A 19,015-nucleotide genomic window follows, 5' to 3' on the forward strand; every position below is an offset into this window, starting at 1 on the left:
CAAAGAAGGGGAAAATGAAAAGACACCAACAACAGCTCTCACTTACTTTCTTGCCTCTATCCTGGCTTCAGAGTCTGCATCGTGAATTCCCTTCTTTATTGTTTCAGCTAACACGGATATATGTCTGAAATAAGAAGGGAAAGAAACATTATCCAGCAGTCCAGACAGATGCATCACACTTAAAAACAAATGACTAATTTGATTTTCCCTCAGTCTCCAGGAATAATGAGTTCATGACATACTCCCATTTCCATGTAAGATCCTTTGGAGCCTTTATTTAGTTACTCTTACAAGTCAGTTTTATTTCACCCACATTGCTAACTAGGAAAAGGCAAGCGCTATTCTTCATAGGTCAGTCTTTAGTTAGCTATGGAAACTCGCTGGGTAGTTTAGGGCTAAGGAAATGGTGTCCCAGTCTCTTCTCCCAGAATTATTTTCACTGTTCATTAGTTTGAAGTGCTGTGGAAGCCTCAGAAACTCCTGACAGATGTTTAGTAGTCTTCACTTCATCACCTCGATTTAGGGCGCACAGAGGGTTGGAGAGGTGCAGTGAAACAACCAGCCAACAACCTACTGAGTTCAGGGATCCACTCAGTCATGTTTTCCAGTGCTGCATGGATACAGATTCACTGAACTGTGACTGCTAGAACTACAGGAATGAATGTTGTGTGTGCACATGTGTATGTGCTTCTTTAGTGGCAAAAATATCTCCGCTAGAGCTACTTGATATAACCTCACCTTTTAGGTTATCCTTTCTCCAGAATTATCCTCCCCAGACATAAGCAGGAGAGAATTAACCCACTCGTTTTAAGAGCTTACCTTTCTAGGGAATGCGTTTGCCACTCCTGCAACAGCAAGTCTAAAAATTCAAAGCAGCGTCTGAAAGAAGAAAGAGAAGAAATGCTGGGTTCTCTATGTTAACAGAGGCACGCAACTTTTGCCATACTTGTCTCTAGAGCAGCCATCTTTTGTTATGAAGCTTTTGGGGACATTAGAATTCAGTAATGGCCATCATAAAAAAAATCAACATCTCTACAAACACCATCAATAAACAGCCTGAAGTAGTAACCAGAGGCATCTCCTTACAGAGAAGTCTGAGGAGAGCGCTTGACACAACACAATCCAGGAAGCCTCTTTTTTCATTAAACAAGATATAAACTCAGAAGATCCATGCTAATGCTACTTTGCACTGGTTAGCTCAGGCGTCACAGGGAAATTTCATTTAGCTCCACATGGAAACAGACCTTTTCAACTTTAGTCTTTCTTCCTTATGTCAAGAAGCCAAGACACAAGTGTTCTGTTATTTGTTCAAGGTCTGTCACCAAATTCAGCAGCCACAAAGCCCTTCTTTTTGTTTAACTGGAAGAGAACTAGCTAATCTACATGCACCAGGCAAAAGCCTCCCGGTGAGGCAGTGGACTGAAGTACAAGTAGAAGAACATTAGGACATCCAGTCCAACCTCCAGATGACATTATCACAGAACACTACTTCTGGTGACTGGGTCAAAAAAAAGAGCATCACTATAACAGCTACTAGCGGGAATAGGAACGTGTCTGTAAAGAAGCCAACATAATATGACATTATTACAGTGACACGTAAGCAAAAAGATTAGTTTAAAAAACATTTCTCCTCCAAAAAGTGTGTTTTCTTCTCTGTAGTGCTGTAGCTTATACAGGAGAGCTGATTTTGAATTTGATTCCAACTTATGGCAGAGAATGAGACACGTTCTTCAGTAACTGTACATATACCCTCTCCATGAATTAAAACAAATACATGACTGTTATCACAAAGGATGTGGTTTACTAGTTAAAAAGAGAATAAATTCAAACTAAACACGTACCTTCTAACTGCAACAGACTTGGAGGTACAATTACTGGTTATGATGGGTATTAGTCGAGGGATGTGCGTATGCTAGAAGAAAACAAATAACAAAACCAGGAAGAAATTTTTACACCACAGTTCCATGGAATGAAAGGCCATCTCCTTCAGCCACCTCAGCCCACTATGTGGATAGCTATTTTTGATCAATTCTTGAAAACAGAAATGCTAACTTAAAGAACACCAATAGATACAGATAGATTTTCATTATTAAAAATATAAAATATTATGTATCTGTTAAAATAGGTTTAAATAGCTATTTTATTTTCTTCTATGATAGCCTCCAGTGATTCAAAGAGCTGAAATCACTGCAAGAGGATCTAAACTGTCAGTGGTAACAACTTGTGATACACCCGGCTATCTACAGCTTCCCCAGTGAAGCATTAGGCAGAAGTCACCTCTGTGATCTAAAGGTTTTGGGAAACCTGCACTGTCTGCAGGGAATTTTGGAGCGTAATTAAGAGGATAAGTGTGTCATGGAAGGCAGGTTTAAAACCTATTCAAAGGAAAAAGCTTGCTCAGTTCTTATAGGCATGTAAATATATTACTCTGCAAAGAAACATTTTTCCTACTGGTTTGGCAGGGCTTAACTATCAACATTTGCACAAGGCTGCACAACATCTGAGACAGCCAAGCCCAGCACAATCCCAAAAGTAGATTATCTTCTAATTTTCATCGCGATAACATTCACATTTTCTCAGAAATACCACAGTTTTTGGAAATCACATTGTTCTCTTTTGATGCATACTTACTCGAATGATTAATCTAACTGCTACAACACCAGAAGTGGCCATGACTTTGGCACTATTCGGAATTAGATTAAAAATTGTTGGCATGATGGCTTCTGCCCCATGGTCAAACTTGTTTCCCAGAACTGATGACAAATGTCTGAAAAACAGAATGAAGTCAGGCTGGTAAGCATAGTGAGGATTAAGTGAGTCAGACTTCTACAGAACATCTGACACAAGCACATCTGACATCTCAGTCTTTGCAACTGTCACCTCCTCTCCAACTCCAAAGGACAGGACACCAGGTTTCAAAAAACAGTTCCTTTGATTTTAAACTATAGTTCTATATCCATCTGAACTCTGAGAAACAGTAAGTTCAGCATAAAATAAAGTAACTAGCACAGCTAAAACTTTATTAACAAAAAATGGGATCACACTGAAAGAATGTATTTTTCTGAACTTGTTAGTCTGTATTACAGCTTCTCTGAAACTCTGTTTTGCTCCAATACACACAAATTTCAAAAAAGCTGTTACAAACGCCACAGCCTCCTTTTTCTTGAAGCATTTCATAGAACCATCTATCAAAAATAAAAACTAGCTCAATGCAGACTAGAACAAAACGTATGCATTTTCAGCATTATTGTTCAGTCTTTCCCTACTCAGCGCATGACTGCATTGCTTGCTTGTTCATTCAGCATATCTCAAATCAGCATCACTTAAAATTCAAGAACACTGTTTGGCACAACTACAATTAGTGGCTTACATGGACATGGGTTTAATAAACAGCTGCAGCAAAATCACATTCTACCTACAACTTTGTAGTACTAGCAGCACGAGTTACATCCTAAATGTCTTGTAACCAGTCTCTATTCCTTTTTCACATTTCAAGCGCATTTAGACAGTAAACTTACCCCAATGTGATACAAGCCTCTCGCACTACTTGAGACCGCAGGTCTTTAGCGGATAATTTAAATGCTCCATCCAAAAGTCTTAAGTGTTGGAAGAAGTTATCATATTCTGCAGCTCCAGCCAAAAGTAAGGAGCGGATCTTTTTTAACTGTTAGCACCATAAAAGAAAACAGTGACTGTTAATGAGCAATGAACACAATGACAGTTACATTCAGGGTTGGTAGTTGGTTTCCAAGATCCTTGTACAACTGTTCCTCAACATGCATTGAAGAACTCTTGTTCTTAAAGTCCAAGCAATTTCATTATTTTAGGTCTTATGTTCATCTTACAGGTTAGCATAGTAAGTATAGTAACATAAATATGCTAGCTAATTGATATATGTACCTGTGGTGCATACAACTACTTAAACCATATTGTTAAACATTACTTATTAAGCCAAAAGTATCCTGAAGGTTCTCCTCTCTTCTACTACTACCTATCTAGAATAGCTTCTAAAGTTTAGGTACTCTCACAGCTACCTGTTGTATTAAAAAGATGATTTGACTTGAAGGGTATGGCTCGTACTCAGATCTGAGTAATACTGACATATCTAGAATACATCCGTTGACTTCACCAAAATAATTATCTGGCTCTACTAGAAGTGGAACCCTGACCCCATCATAATGGGATGCTTTCTATTAATATTTCAGAGATCACTTCTATCCTATAGACATTCTTTTGTGACATCTTCACGGGCCCTCATGCATAGTCATGCACTGTACAGTGCCTCAATTTAAGCTGTTACTCAGTACAGAATAAAAAAAAAACCCAAAAAACTGAAGTAAGCTGAATCGGCACAGTTTGCCACTCAGATCCGTAATACAGAATTTGACAGATATGTCAAAGTTGCTACACCGCTGATGAAAGCCTACAGCATAGACTGTATCTATTTATATCATGAAAACACAGTTCACTTCAGTAAAAAAAAAACAAAACCTCAAGCTTGGCATGCATATAACATCTTATTTTCCACTTCCACATTTCCCATGGTCATATTTATTTATTCAAAACCTAAGTGTGTAAATTCTTTCTGAATTGTTTTACACCTCTCCTTTTGTAGCAGTATAAACAAGTTCCCCATAAGCAAAGCAAATTTCTGCCTCATCAGGAAGTTTTATGATAGCCTCTGAAAACCACTTCTGACATTTTGATTTCAGCATCCACTAGTAAATTTCTAGCTTTATATCTAAAATTGCTGCATGACTTTCAGTTCACCCTGATACTGCCTCAGTGGATTCTTGTGTATCAAATAGCATTTTCCTTCACAGCTGTGGTGTGAAAATTCAGTCTCATAAGGAAACATCTCCCCCAGGCTTGGGGGAACATAACAGATATTCACCACTTAAACTACATTCTACTCTTACTCTGAGCTTCTGCCCGTACCCTCTTCAAGGGATTAAGCTCAGTGTAGCAAAACTTACTTTAATAGAGTTCATGTCTAAAGTTCAGTGCTTACCGCAGAAACTCTCTGTTCCCAGTCATGCTTATCATCTGATAGTATCTCTCTGATTTTGTTTATGGATTCCTCAAGATCCCGGCTGGAATAAATCTGCAAATTAAAATATAGAGTTGCACCATAATGCAAGATTTACTCCAGAAAAAACAGATCACTTCCCAACTATGCTCTTGCATCCTTTGCTCCTCAATGCTTAAACATCATGTGCTTTGCACAAGGCAAAGTAGTGACATCTATTTCCCGCAGTCAAAAATTGCTAAATGACCATAAGATGATTAAAGTATCATCTTTTATAATTTTAATATATCTTCACAATTCTAAGCAGCATTCTTCCTGCTGCTAGTGGCTGCATTAGTGAAGACCTACAGAAGGTCATGACCGGATACATACGCTTTTCAGCAGTCCCAGAAATAGAGCTCCAGTGAAGAAGAGGGGATACGTGATATCTCAAGTTTTTGTTCGACCAGACTGCAACATGCTGCATGTACATCCAGTCCCAGCTCCATGTCTGCTCCTGTGATACCTCTATCACAACCCTCCCACTCCCATGCCCTCCACTTCCTAGGGTTTCACTCAAACTACTGGCAGATACCACCATTTAAAACTTTCCTTTCCCCAGCTTCCAATTTGCCTTCCCCTTAAAGATTTGCCAACATCACAATGAAGCACAATCTTCCAGTGATTAGGACTAGATCCTACATTCATCTTCTGCTTTTTAGTACTGTTTGTTTTAACATGCGTTTCAACTTACCTGAACTGTTGGGACATCTTCAAATGCCTTAATGAAGTCTTCTTCATCCACAGCACCTGCTCCCTCTTTGGCTGCTGACATACAAATGAAAAAGCCTTTTCAGTCTTCTTAGCAACAAGGGAATCAATTAAGGAACGACCAGCTATCAAAGCACCTAATCAGGAGAAAGTTCGCTATCCATGCAGCCTCTGAGTGCTGCACATCTATTGAAAGCAGAGACAGGGAAATCCAGTGCCAGCACAGACTAGACATTCACAGCATCCTTCAACCCCTAGCACAGAGGGCACATTAGGGAAGTCATCACAGTAGTTACTCTACAGTTAGGGGACATAAGTCTGGAAGATGAAAAGGAACATTTGCTTTAATTATATGGGAGATTTTATTTTAACGGATTTAATCCTTTCTATAATAGATGAAAGTACAGATCTGACAGTTGCACAAACAGACAAATGATAGGGAAGATAAGTAGTCTCTGGAATACCAATCAGATAGAGACCGTCTGATATCAGGAATTTTCTCTGTTTCTACAGGTCACATAGAATTACTGCTTAGTTTTCTTTCTGCACCTTCATTATCAGCAATACCCAAAGGTCCTAGGAAAAGGCCAGTGTATCAATTTTAGATTGCATAGGCTGAAGTTTAGCCTGCAGCTGTAAGCAGTCTGCCTCAGTTCAAGTAGAGTGGCAGCTATAAAGGCAAAAATCTACACACTGCAATACTGACATGATTTATGCAAACCCTCAGTATATAAGCACACAGGTCTGACCTTTCCCAAAAGCAAAAAAATGCATTGTAGGGATGTAGGGACTGCATGGAGATTCACCCTATGAAATTTCAGTTGCAGCATGCAGGCAACATTCATTTAATGATTTCAAAGGGAAAATTTGTTACTGGATCCTGGAAGCCAGCACGGAAGTCCCTGCAATAAGCTCAAACATGAATGCTATAAATACTTCGCATAAAGATGAATTCACATATGCTATTGGCTTACTTGAAGACTTGGAGCCCAGAGCTGCAGACCCAAGCCTGCGGGTAGTCCCCATCCCAACTCTGCGTGAGTTTGCAGGGGCCTTTGAAGATGTAGAGGAGCTGGCTGAGGAAGGCCTGTTCCCATCCACAGAGTCTTCATCGTCAAAAATTTTATCTGCCAAAAAAAAGCACACTCAGCTCTAAGTCCAATGAAGCAAAGGGATGTCCCAGGGAACACACCGACGCAATGGAAAACATGCTGCACATTCAGTCTGTTCTGTCAGCTCTCAGCAACACGTCCATGCTAGAAATTCAATTATGCATGAATGACCACCAGGCCACCAAACCCAATCCTTTGCTATTGCAGCCACCATGTTATAAATCCTTTCAATGAATGCATTCAGATAAACTTCTAATCTACAGCAGAAAGATGCAAGCCACAGGTAATGCTTGGGGTGTCTGCAGTCTGTCTTTCTTATGTCTATGCCTCCAACAGCTACTTTCCTACAAGCTGTAGTGAAACCAAGACCATGAGCAGATCCAAGATCCTGCACCAGATCGAGAATAAACAGAATGACCCAGGAAATGGCAATACCCATACTGTTGATAAACCACAGACCACTAATCAGACACATCCAGAGCTACAAATCTCCTCTAACTTTTGAAATAATCACCAGAGATTCTTTAAAAAGAAACAGAAAAGGTTATTTCAAATCCATAAAACCCATAAATATAAGGTGCAGTAAAACTTACTGAACCTTCTATGCGCATCCAAAAGGAACTACAGCCTCTACCTCCAAACACGAACATAAATTAACTTAAAATGTACTACAGTCAACTTTGATTCTCAGTGAAGGTCACTTCAATGTCAAAGGAGTGTTTATATTGCAGTTTTACATAGATTAGCTAATCCACTTTAAAAATTGGCCTTAGGTTGAAAGGTGACAGACTGTTTGCACAGCTGATATAGATGGCGCACATTATTTATTGAGGCCGGAAAGCCACCTCGGTCCCCATCACTCAGCTTCTCCACACTAACTCTTCGCTCAAGATTTGAGAACTGCTTCACATCTGTCCCTCTCCAACAGTGCAAGGCACGCACCCGCTCTCCATCGTTTCAGAAATATTGTGTTTGAGAAATGTCACTTGGCAAAAACTCAAGCAGGTGCTTTAATCCATCCCTATTCAGGAAAGCACCTGGGAATATCTAGTAACAAACACAGGCTCCCAGTTAGACACTAATGAGTGAAATCCAATACAGGCTGAGCTTTCTGAAAGTAAGAAAATAAATTGATAACAGCGTAGACACATTCTAGGGGAGACAAAAGAACAGAAAGAAAAGCCTATACCATTTCTTCAGCCCAGCCACCTTAAGGAGTTTCCCTACCCAGACTGGTATCAGCTCATTAGCTGCCAGGCACAAGAGAACTGTCACAAATCACCTAAAAAATCTAAAAACCCCATTTCCAAGATGCATCCAGGCACATGATGCCTTACTCCAATCACAGCACAACAGTGAAATGACAGGTAGGCAGCAGTATAGGTTTACAGTTGGACTCAACAATCCCTGAGGTCTTTTCCAACCTAAATGATTCTATGATTCTATCCAACAAGTTAAGAAAGGTAGCCAAGGACATCTCTCCCTTAATTCTGATGTTCAAGAAGTCTTGGAATATGGGAATGAGCTAGGGAAAAAAGGGAGAAAGTAATATAACAACAGACACTTGGGCTGTTCGGGTAAAACTGAACACAATGGAAGTGAACATACGAATTTTAACATCAAGAAATTTAAAGTCATACAGCAAGGGAGAAGCCATATCCAGGATGCAGGCTCTCTCTAACTCAGAACCCTAAGGCAGCCACGGAGATTGTGCTACCTTCCTATTGACACCGGTCATGTTCTGACACATGTAATTCAAAAATAATTTGAAAAGAGCTCAGGGAAGGACCATGAGAATGATTAAAGTATTGGAAAATATTTTTTTAATTAAATTAAATGAAAATTCACTGCAGGGGACTGTTTAGCCTGGCCAGATTCTTAACAAGTTGTTTGATTACATTCTGTGTTAATGCAACAACGCAAGATTTATTAACATAGCTTTCTAGCGTGATTTACTAATATTGTTTCTCCTCTAACAGAAAAAATACAAGGCGGACACTGGCTGGAGGTTAGAAACAAATTAAGTTCTGAATTGCCTTTTTTCCTCCTCCCCTTCTTTCCACCCTCTGTTTTTTGCAATAATCACAGGACTGGCTGCCTGTGAGCTTAGGGGGTGTCACCCTGAGGATTCTACCACAGGCAGCTCTTAAACAGCAAGGCTGTATTCTTTTTATTCCTGAAAGATACAGCCTAGTTCAAACAGGAATTATTTCAAAAACATTATTTGGTGAGAGCTGCACAGAAAGTCATGGCATATCAAAATAGAATTTAAAATGTATAATCTCTGAAGCCTCTAGGAAGGGCTTTAAGTGATGCAGAAAGACTTGTACAAACCTTAAATACAAAACTTCTGAGCAAAATTTGTCCCACCTGCATTTATGTCAAAAGATCATATAGATAATAAGCAAACGATTATTTGTCATATATATTACCGGCCAAGAGAAAGTCAGAATAAAATATAAAAGATATAATAAAAATAAAAGATCTTTTACTACTTCAAAACCACCTTCATCTGGTAACGACATTCTCCATCAGCTGCATTTCAGACTATTTATATGCAGTCTTAGTTAACTCGCTTGCTCTCATAGCTGCATTTTTAAAGCTCCTCAGGAAAGACAAGTGGGTGTGGTTTGCTAATTCATATAATAAAAATTCAGAAAAAGAGATATTAAAAGGATGAATCTCCTGTAGCATTTTAGCAATTGCATCTATTATTATTTCAGTGTAAAACAGGCTTTTCTGAGCATTAGCTGAAAAATAACACTCAAAAAAACCTACCAGACAACCTACAGTTTGGGGGATATTTGCATTACAATCATCTCCCTGTTCGTTAAGTCTACAAACTAAGCACTACATATTTATCAAATCAGAATATCCCTTCAATAACCCAAGAGCATTTTCTCATCTGAGCAGTGCAGAATGACAGCGCCACATTCAGAACTGCACATCAAGTCTTCCAGCAGCACGTGTGCAGGACAGAAAGAGAAACAAAGAACAGAAAGAAACCTGAACACGGGAGTACAGAAAATAACACAAAACCAAGCTACTATACATTATCATTAAAAAGCTCTTTTTTCCCTCCATTCATTGACTCCTGTTCACAATTATTATTTGAACAAGAATACTATTTTTTGCAGCCTATCTGCAAATCCCGAGGTGGTAAATCCAGCATGGGTGTAACTCTGATGACTCCAGCAGAGGGGCACTGAAGCGGAATCGGTGCCACAATCTAAAATTAAAAAGCCATCAATGTTCTCCCATCCCAAGACCCCCAAAGTGCTCATTTATAAGGGCCATATAGTCCCCTCCATCAGAGACATGTCCTTATAAAAGAGGCCTTTGTCTGCTCACCACTCCACTGCCTCAGACAAACAGAAAACACAATTTGCCTTACATTTTTCAATACCTTTAAATTATTGAAGAAAAAAAAAATTGCTTACAAGTACATATCCTTCTGCAAATAAGCTTTCTCAACATTCCTTCGTATTTTCCATAGCGTGCCGAGATGTAACAGTGCTTCACAGAGCGCCGCAGCTTTCAGTCCAGAACATAATCAATCATTGCCCCTCGTATTCATTAAGCATGCTGTCTTCACACGTGGATTTAAACAGCTACAGCTTCAGTCCTCTCTCTATGACTGCAGCTCTGCATGATTCTCATCAACACCCATTTCAGCCCAAGAAACTTTGGTTCACTTCTAGGAAGGAAAATCCCTGCTAGCGAGGGAAACCCAGGACAAATAATCCGGGATGAAGATGAGCTGACTCTGCCTGGCTGGGCTGGCTTGCACTAGGAACCAGCCTGACTTTATCCCCTGGGAAGCTGCTAACAGGAGCATCTCAACAGCTGTCATCATTTGTCCATGACGAATAAATTTAGTCATTATTCATTTTAAACTGTAACCCCTTCAGGTCTGGGCAAGGTGTAAAATGGGGAGTAGAGACTGTACGAGCAGTTCAGGAACCGTGGTAAATAAGGGCCAGCATTTCCCCTGCCTGAACTACCAGCCTGGGACCTTTTAAAGCAAAGTAATTGAGTCTCAAATTTCCTTTCCAATGAAAGGAGATGCTTTCCGGCTTTTCAATATTTTTAAGGTGACAGCTTTAGAGACAAGAGCTATTCTGTAGTGACAACAGAGCATGAAAAGCAGCTTGTGATGATGGCAGTTCCTAAAGAAGTTGCCCCGCTATGGTTTTTAGGCCTGACTCTGCAAGGTACTAAACCTGCTTTGGCCCCACTGTGCTCATTTGTCACAATCCACATCCGAGCGTCAGTGCCTTTGGAGTGGGCAACTCGTAAGAATTTCCATTTCCAGGACATCCTCTCACTGCCCTTCAATTCTACATTTAAATTTAAGCAGTTAAATCTCACGTTTGACATCTAAACAGACTAAAGCACCATGGCCAGAAGGTGGAACCTGGAGATGCTCTGCTCACTCCAGAGGTTCTCCTTTTTCCCAGATACAACCCAATATGCATTGGCCAATGTTTTCCAGACTGAAACCCCTTGGACACTTCAGACTGTGCCTTCCCCGAGTGTCAGCTTCCAAACATGACAGCTTCAGCTGAGGTTAAATTCCTTTTCCCAGCAGCACACACCAATCCAAATATGACCTCACTGCAAGCCTGCTCAGCCCCAACATTTACAGGTATCATGTAGGTTTCTGCAGGAAAATGAGTTTAGGGACCCACTGAAGATAAAGGGGCCTATATATGCTCCACAGCAGGACTATGTGTTTAAAAACAGAGGAGTCACAGTCATGAGCAGCAGGATGCAGGCAGAGCACATCATTACATTTTCTCACTCTGCCATCTCCCACAGCTTTCCAGCTGCTCTCTCTTCCTGATCCCATCCACGGCCCCTCCTTCCCCACCCTCCACACCGGGCCCAGTATTTTGAGCCTTTAAAACACCACCCGCTTGGGTTCAGTGTCCCCAGTCAGCTCCCCCAGTGCCACCCGCCACTCCATCCCCTCAGGTCCAGTTCTCCCCAGCTTCACCCAGCCACCAGCTCCAGTGCCAGTCCACCCCACTGCCACCTTTTTTTGCATAATTCAACAAACCATCTCATCTTCCTTCACAACCAGTTTTTAAGGGAGTTCCCAAAAACCCACCCTCAGTGGAGGATCCATTCAAAGGTTCCCCAGGACTGTGCCAGGCACAGCAATGATCGTGTCTGCAGGACCATGTCTGTCACCATGACCCTACCTTCATTCTCTCAGCTCACGTGCTCTGCCCTGTTTAAACCTAGAGTATGTGTAATTCTGGGTGGGAGTTTGTCTCCTGAATAAGGTTCTACAGTATAAATCTAGACAGTACATTTATGAGCATAATAAATACAATAGCAATACTGCTGCCATCAGCCAGTGGCAAAGTGGTATTTAAGAGATGCAAGCCAAGAATGTCATGTCAGGTAAGTGGATGAATGCTTTTTATTTTAGTAATCATTCCACACACATGTGCTTTCTTTTAATTCAAAATGTTTCAGTTTTCCTTCCCTAGCTAGGAAGATTAAGGCTGCTGCCTCATTCTATCTAATTCCAAGCTAATGAAGCAGCTCATAACCTAGGAATTCTTCAACTGCTGTTATAAAGGGAAAAAGGATTCCTGAAAGTACTAACACTTGAACTTGTTTTCTGTTCCAAATACATATTTACACAGGCAGATATTCTGATACATGTCCTGCTCAGTTCCAAGCACATAGCTATGGCAATTTCAGAGTACTCATGTCTGCCATCCCCCTGTAAGCAGACAAATAATAACAAAAAAGCACATTTCTGCTACTGAGGATTCTGACATGTATTTAACCAATTCCAGTATGAAAAAGTTAACTGAGGAAACTGATGTACGCTCTGATCTGACCACATGGAGTCTGCACATGGGAAGTAAATATCAACTTCTCCCTGAGACAATAAGCAATAGCCCCAGTAACATTCAAAACCTGATCTCAAGGACTGGCCTGGTAAGCCAGACAAATCTTCCTGCACAAGACTCCTTCAAAGTCATGCAACTCATGATTGATTGAATTTGCTTTTCTGAAGAATATTATAATTTTCAATCCTAGATTCAGATGGCTCCAATTCAAGTTGTATCCATGATGGCTTGAGAACAGCAAGCTTGAGAACAAGAGCTTTAAAGACTTGAAAACAAGAAACAAATAAAAAGGATTCAATATTTATGAGTCTGTTTGCTTCCAAACATTATTTTTAAAACCATAAGGCTGACAATATTAATGTCAGCATGTTAACAAGCCACAGCATGCATTGTAATCACATTTGAGCATTAATACAACTAAGAACAGAGGAGACAAAGTGCTTTTTCAGAAACTAGAAGCTGAGATAAATCCATAAAAATAGCCAGGATTTATCAGCTTTGCTAATTACTTTAGTACAGTGTATACAAACACCTAAATAAGAATCACAAGTCCATGGGCCAGAAGCTGCTCAGACAGCCTTTGCCCTATACTGGTTAAAAAACCATAATAATAAGGGACAGACAGAAACATGCACGAAAGGTGGGGGGGAGTGAGAAGATAAAAAGGTAAGGATCCGTTTTCCTCGAAGTCATCCTTGGAAATACAATATTCCCAAAGTGCACTTTTGAGCCAGCCACACAGCTTTCCCCCAGACCTCAAGAGCATCAGGAAATCCACAACACACCTTGGAAAAAACCATACACCCTAAAGGCCACGTTTACATAAAGTTTCATTTTAAAGCCTGAAACCAACCTTTCCCTACCCTGCACTCACCCCTCCTGTCACCCACAGACTCACTCTTGTGCCTTTCAGGGCATCCACCTTCCCTTCTCCATATAGTGATACAATTAGCCCTCAACACAGCCTTCCACAAACACAAGACAGCAAATTTCAGTTCTGTAAAAGCACAGGAGCTCCCTCAGGCACCGTTTCCATACACACACACACCAGGGATGTGTCAGGTTGAAGAGCAAGCAAAAAGTTTTCCCCTCCTTGCCCTCATCTCTAGTTTTCAGCTGGCTCTCAGCACTTGCTAGAAAACTTAGGGCTACAGCTTGGACTGCCTGTGCTTGCAGCGAGCCTCTGCTCTGTCAGAAATTCAGGTAGCAGGCAAAATAAGCAGTGGAATCATCCAGCTACCGGTCATCCACACAACACCCACCACCCAGGAAACAGCTTGCTTTGCCTGGGTCCATGGTCAGCCTTGCACAGACCTTATTCTAAAAATCACATGAACGGAATTGAAAGGCACAGCCATTCAACAACAGTAAGAAGTATGTGTTATTAACGCGAGTAAACTGAAAACAGAGTTGCTAAGGGACATTAAGGATGTGAAACCTTTAGACCATTACCAGAATCTGGATTAAGCGTCATTCCTAAATATAACTTTTTCCCCAAACCATTTTTAATCTCACTAAGGATAAGAGAGGCGTCCCAAATACTTGCTTATTTACCTTCAAATCTGGCTTATGCATATTCAAAAAGGACATCTGCAAGTGGCTCAGAGAAATGAGAAATCACATCACAAGGTATTAGAAAAAATGTTTTAATTTAGTTCTTCTTGACATGTTGCTTGGAGCTTAGCCACTTCTGAAACGGAGTCCTCTGTTTCACAGGGCTGGGACACAGCAACGCCACAAGAAAACGCTACCAAAGAGCTAAAATGAGCTCCCCGGGAGACATCTGCTGGTGACGGCTTGGGTTTTACTGGCCAAAACTTGTGGAAAAGCAGATATCTGGGGAATCAATAGATGACGTTCTGCCTTATCTGGACTGTCCACACCCTGTATGAAGTGAATTAAAGGCACACTAGGAATCTGAAGCCTTTAAACGGACAGATGCTTTTCACCTGCTAAGTACAGGAGCACCACGTGCAGACCAATCAGGTGCCTCCAGGCCCACAGACCAGGTTCAGGTTTCCAGCTATTAGCACCATCTGTTGCCATGACATCATAGGAAAAGGCCTCATCTCCAGCCTCCACTCCCCAACTGGCATTCCCTGCACAAATCCCTCTGCTTACTCCAATAATTATCACAACTGTAGCTCAGATCCTGACTGCTCTAACGGGCCATCATTGTCAACAAAAGGAAATTGCATTTTATATTGCTATCATTTATTGCTTCCTGAAGAGCTGCTCATTTTCCATACAAGCAGCGAATTGAGGTGTAAGGCACTGACAACTGGCACACAGAGCTATATTAGGAACGAAAGAGCATCCTGACATTTTTAGGACAAAGCACTGTCACAAAAAGGCCAAAAGAATTTTGCTGCCTCAGGTTATGCAGAGCAAACTCGGGGAGGGAGGGCAGAAATGCAGGAGATCATCTCACTTTCAGCCGCCAGAGAACATCCTCCTCAGTGCAAAGCTAACCATTGCATACAAGTCCTGTGGCAGAAATCTTTCAATAAATACCTACGAAGAGATAAAAATGCCGAATTGCAGCCTTGTTTCCTTTTGGGACAAGTCTCAGAGGACAGTGAAGTAAAGCCAGTAAGATGTGGTGGAGGGACCTGGGGAAGAGGTAGTACCTGCCCTGTCTGAGACCTTTGTTGAGTTGTATTTACAATCAGTAACAGGGGCAACATGCTGCCAGCACTTCACATTTGCCAGGGAATGACCATTCTGTGAGAGGGTCAGGCATCCTAAACTTTCCAAGCAGCACCCTCCAAGCCAAGAAATACACATGCAGTTATTCCTGAACAAGGCTGTCAGCCTACATCTTCTATTCAGCCACAGAAAACAGGAGCCAGGACTTCTGTCTCGAGACGTTCATCTGCCTAGCTAAAGGCTAATGTAAGAACGTAGGTACTACAGCTGCAAAAACTGCGTTGTTATGCACATTACACATCAATGACTCCCACCCACACTGCATTGTCTGATGCATAATTAATATACTTTAATCAGATAACCATTTAAAATACTGTAAAATGCTCAGTGGGGCAATAAGCATGCAATAAGAATGTCTAAAACTGCAAGTGGTGGAGACAAAAGAAATACCATGAAAGGACGACTACGGGAGCAATGGGCGGTGACTCAACACCCTATGTGCATTTTGAGAAAGAACATTTCCAGGGATGGGGTTGTGGATGAGGATTTCAGCAACGTGGTCTACTGGAAGGTGTCCCTACCTGTGGCAGAGGTGTTGGGAATAGATGATCTTTTAGGACCCTTCTAATCCAAACCATTCTATGATTTTATGACAAGCACAACAACCAGGAATTTCTACCATAAGGAAATGCTTCATCTTTACAAAGATGCATATTGCAACAGCCTGTGAAAGCACACATGCAAACAAAGCGTACAGCCAGGTCTTGTTAACTTAAAGATAATCGGATTTTATGACCAAGGCTATGGTAACTATTTCTAGACACAGAGCCAACAGTGGTTTGAGATGTTTCTGCTGACAAAAAAAAACATCTGACAAAGGCTTCAGGAGCTCCTGGGACAATTACTAGTAGGTTAAAGAGTTGGCAGCATCCACTGCTGCTGCTAGCAAAAAAAAGGGGAAAGGGATGGGGTAACTACCCTGATGTGGACTCACAAAGGATCTTACAAACCACACTAGCACTGGCAGAATGGCGCTGAAAAGTCTGCAGCTCACACTAGCTATCATAAATTCACCTACAAAGCTCAGATCTGCATCCTGTTAGAGCTGGTGGGAAGCATCTATTTCCAACTGAACCACATCACATCCATTTTGGTAGATATCGGCAGAGAAGCAGCAATAGCTCACCATCAATGAAGCCACCTGTGTTTATTTTGGACACTAATGACTGCTTTGGGAGAAAAAAAAAAAGCAGCAGCCAGCCTTAGAACACTATAGCATGCTCTACTTTTAGTGGAAATGCTTGTTCAGTAAATTTTAGAAGTTACTATGGATTTTCAATAATGGTCACTTCTAACAGTACTTTGCACAGAGTTCTTTGTGTATGATCTGAATAGGATTATTTCCATTTTTTGACACACAGCAGAAACAGAAGCAAAAAACCCTTATGAACAGGCTGACTCCAGATCATCAAGAAAAGTCAGAATCAGCAAATGCCAGAAGATGTGTCCAAGTATAGGATTTCCTTCATTCAATCACCATCACACTAGGATAAATCCTGCTTCCAGCTAATCTTCTGGCTGTATACATTAGGAATGCAAGGGAGTACAGAACTTGACCTAACCATTTTTTAGATGCTAATAACTCAGATGGCCTTCCATGTGATTTCAAATAAGCATGGAGAGGTTTTGGTAACCTAAGTAAGGGCCTGTTCAACAGATACTTCAGTACAGTGCACGGTTTCCATGTGGCTAGATAATGGAATTGTAAAGAATCAAATTCATATTTAATATGGCTTCAAATAAGCAAAGCCTGAATTCCTGATCTACAAGTGGAAAGCTTCAATTCCTGAGACACATCAGTTTCTAGAGTCGTCTTCATCCACTCTTCAAAGCTGCGTTTTAAGCAAACCACTGCCTCAAGGAAAACAAGTCATGGGGAAAAAGGCTCCAAAGCCAAAAATATGTCACAGCTTATAAAATATTAACTTGGCTTCTGTTTTCCCAAAGCTTGTTTCCCCCCCTTGCAACTCCTTTAAAACAAAAGATAAAGCTCTTTCCCTCCACGTTCCTTCCCCATGAAGAAACACCATTATTAACTTCAGCAAATAAAGCAGTCAGGAAGGAAAAAGGAAATACAAAGGTGGAGTCAAGATACTGCTAAAACTTCTGTTGCTTTTGTCATTAAAGACTTCAGACTACTAAATACGATTTTCATATTTCAGAGGCCATGTGAAACCCTGAGCAAGCAGGGGTACTCTATTGTGCTACAAAGAGAAAAGCATTTTTTCCCAAAGCACTTACAAAATAAATAATGCAGACAAAGCACAGTTAAAAAGAATTGCTATTACTCAGACTTCATATGTAGGAAAAATAAGTGCAAAGATCCTCCTCCCTTTCTTCTGAAAGAAAAAGGGCAGTTAAAGAAACACAAGTGCTTGTGTCTTAATCCATCTGTTTAGCATAATCCTGCCTAACCTATTATTATTTGGCCTCCATCAATGGTGCTGTTCACTTTCTCCTTGTGGCTCAGCATCCTCAGGCGTCCGTACCCAGTCATCCAAAATTTTCTGCCATGACTGAAGTTTGGTCCCAAATGCCACTCAGTAATTAACTGATGCCAGAGTTGGTCATTTGAGTTCTTTAGTAAGCATCCTGATTTCCTCTCATGTGCTGTGTGCAAAGTAGAACATTTCCACAGCTGTTATATCCACGAAAGAATGATGAAAGAATCAGTTTCCTCACATAAAGCTACTTGCCATATCAAATAAAAATATCAGTCAGGATGAATTAGGAAATCAGAATCACAAAAATGTGGTGTGACAGACCAGTAAAATCTCCACTCATCTGACCTGAATTCTACCAGGTCCTTTATCACAGCTCCTATAGCACTTGATTGTAGACCACCTCACCCACAAGAAAACCTAAACAAAGGGACTCAGGGCAGGCTAGTTTTGGCCTTAGTCATCTGGCTTAAATCAAAATTTAGAACTTGGTAAGAGGTGGAAGATATAAACATATTTACAAGCAGGCAAAAGATCTCCTCCAGTTCAAGGACAAAGTCTGTCAAGTAAAAACGAAGGATGGATCTGCCTCAGGACTCAGACTCACAATCAAATTATTGCTGCTTAACAAGTTATAAGACACCAGCTGAGCTACAGTAACAGCCCTTGTGCTGCTCTTAAGCTACAGCAAATGTAAAGTAATATAATTTAACCTAGCCCTAAGGAAAGAAAGTTAAGTCAAGCAGAATCACTCGCATTTACCACGAAGAATACAAACATTAATCACAACCCAGTTGAACAACTTATTCTGGATATAGCCATTAAAAACTTCACAAAACAAATACTGACCTAAAGGGAATTGGGAGACATTAAAATACAAAGATGTTCCCATGAAAAAGCTGGCAGCACTGATGGCAGAGCCTGCCTTAGCTATTTTCACTACCACTGGAAAGAAAGAATCACTCATCTTTCCTTAGCAGTGACACCTCTTCACCAGTGACACTGCCAGCGTAGAGCAGCTGATGCAGAACAACATTCAGACAATGTGGTGAGCACTGATGGTTTAAGTTGTACCATCCTTCCTCATATAGAAAAGACACT

General features: G+C 40.8%; 1 protein-coding gene across 7 annotated transcripts in view; it reads right to left on the bottom strand.

Annotated features, from left to right (window-relative positions):
• CLASP1 (cytoplasmic linker associated protein 1) overlaps positions 1 to 19,015 on the bottom strand; it is a 160,727-nt gene that overhangs the window by 85,919 nt on the left and 55,793 nt on the right. For all 7 annotated transcript variants that reach the window (XM_069861419.1, XM_069861415.1, XM_069861418.1 and 4 more), the window contains exons 8-15: positions 6,754 to 6,906; positions 5,763 to 5,836; positions 5,012 to 5,104; positions 3,519 to 3,664; positions 2,632 to 2,767; positions 1,842 to 1,912; positions 820 to 879; positions 47 to 124 (exon numbers count right to left, since the gene is read on the bottom strand). In XM_069861419.1, the coding sequence (XP_069717520.1) occupies positions 47 to 124; positions 820 to 879; positions 1,842 to 1,912; positions 2,632 to 2,767; positions 3,519 to 3,664; positions 5,012 to 5,104; positions 5,763 to 5,836; positions 6,754 to 6,906 (811 nt within the window). The remainder of the gene's footprint in view (positions 1 to 46; positions 125 to 819; positions 880 to 1,841; positions 1,913 to 2,631; positions 2,768 to 3,518; positions 3,665 to 5,011; positions 5,105 to 5,762; positions 5,837 to 6,753; positions 6,907 to 19,015) is intronic.

Source organism: Phaenicophaeus curvirostris, chromosome 7, assembly GCF_032191515.1.
Source record: "Phaenicophaeus curvirostris isolate KB17595 chromosome 7, BPBGC_Pcur_1.0, whole genome shotgun sequence".
NCBI lineage: Eukaryota > Metazoa > Chordata > Aves > Cuculiformes > Cuculidae > Phaenicophaeus > Phaenicophaeus curvirostris.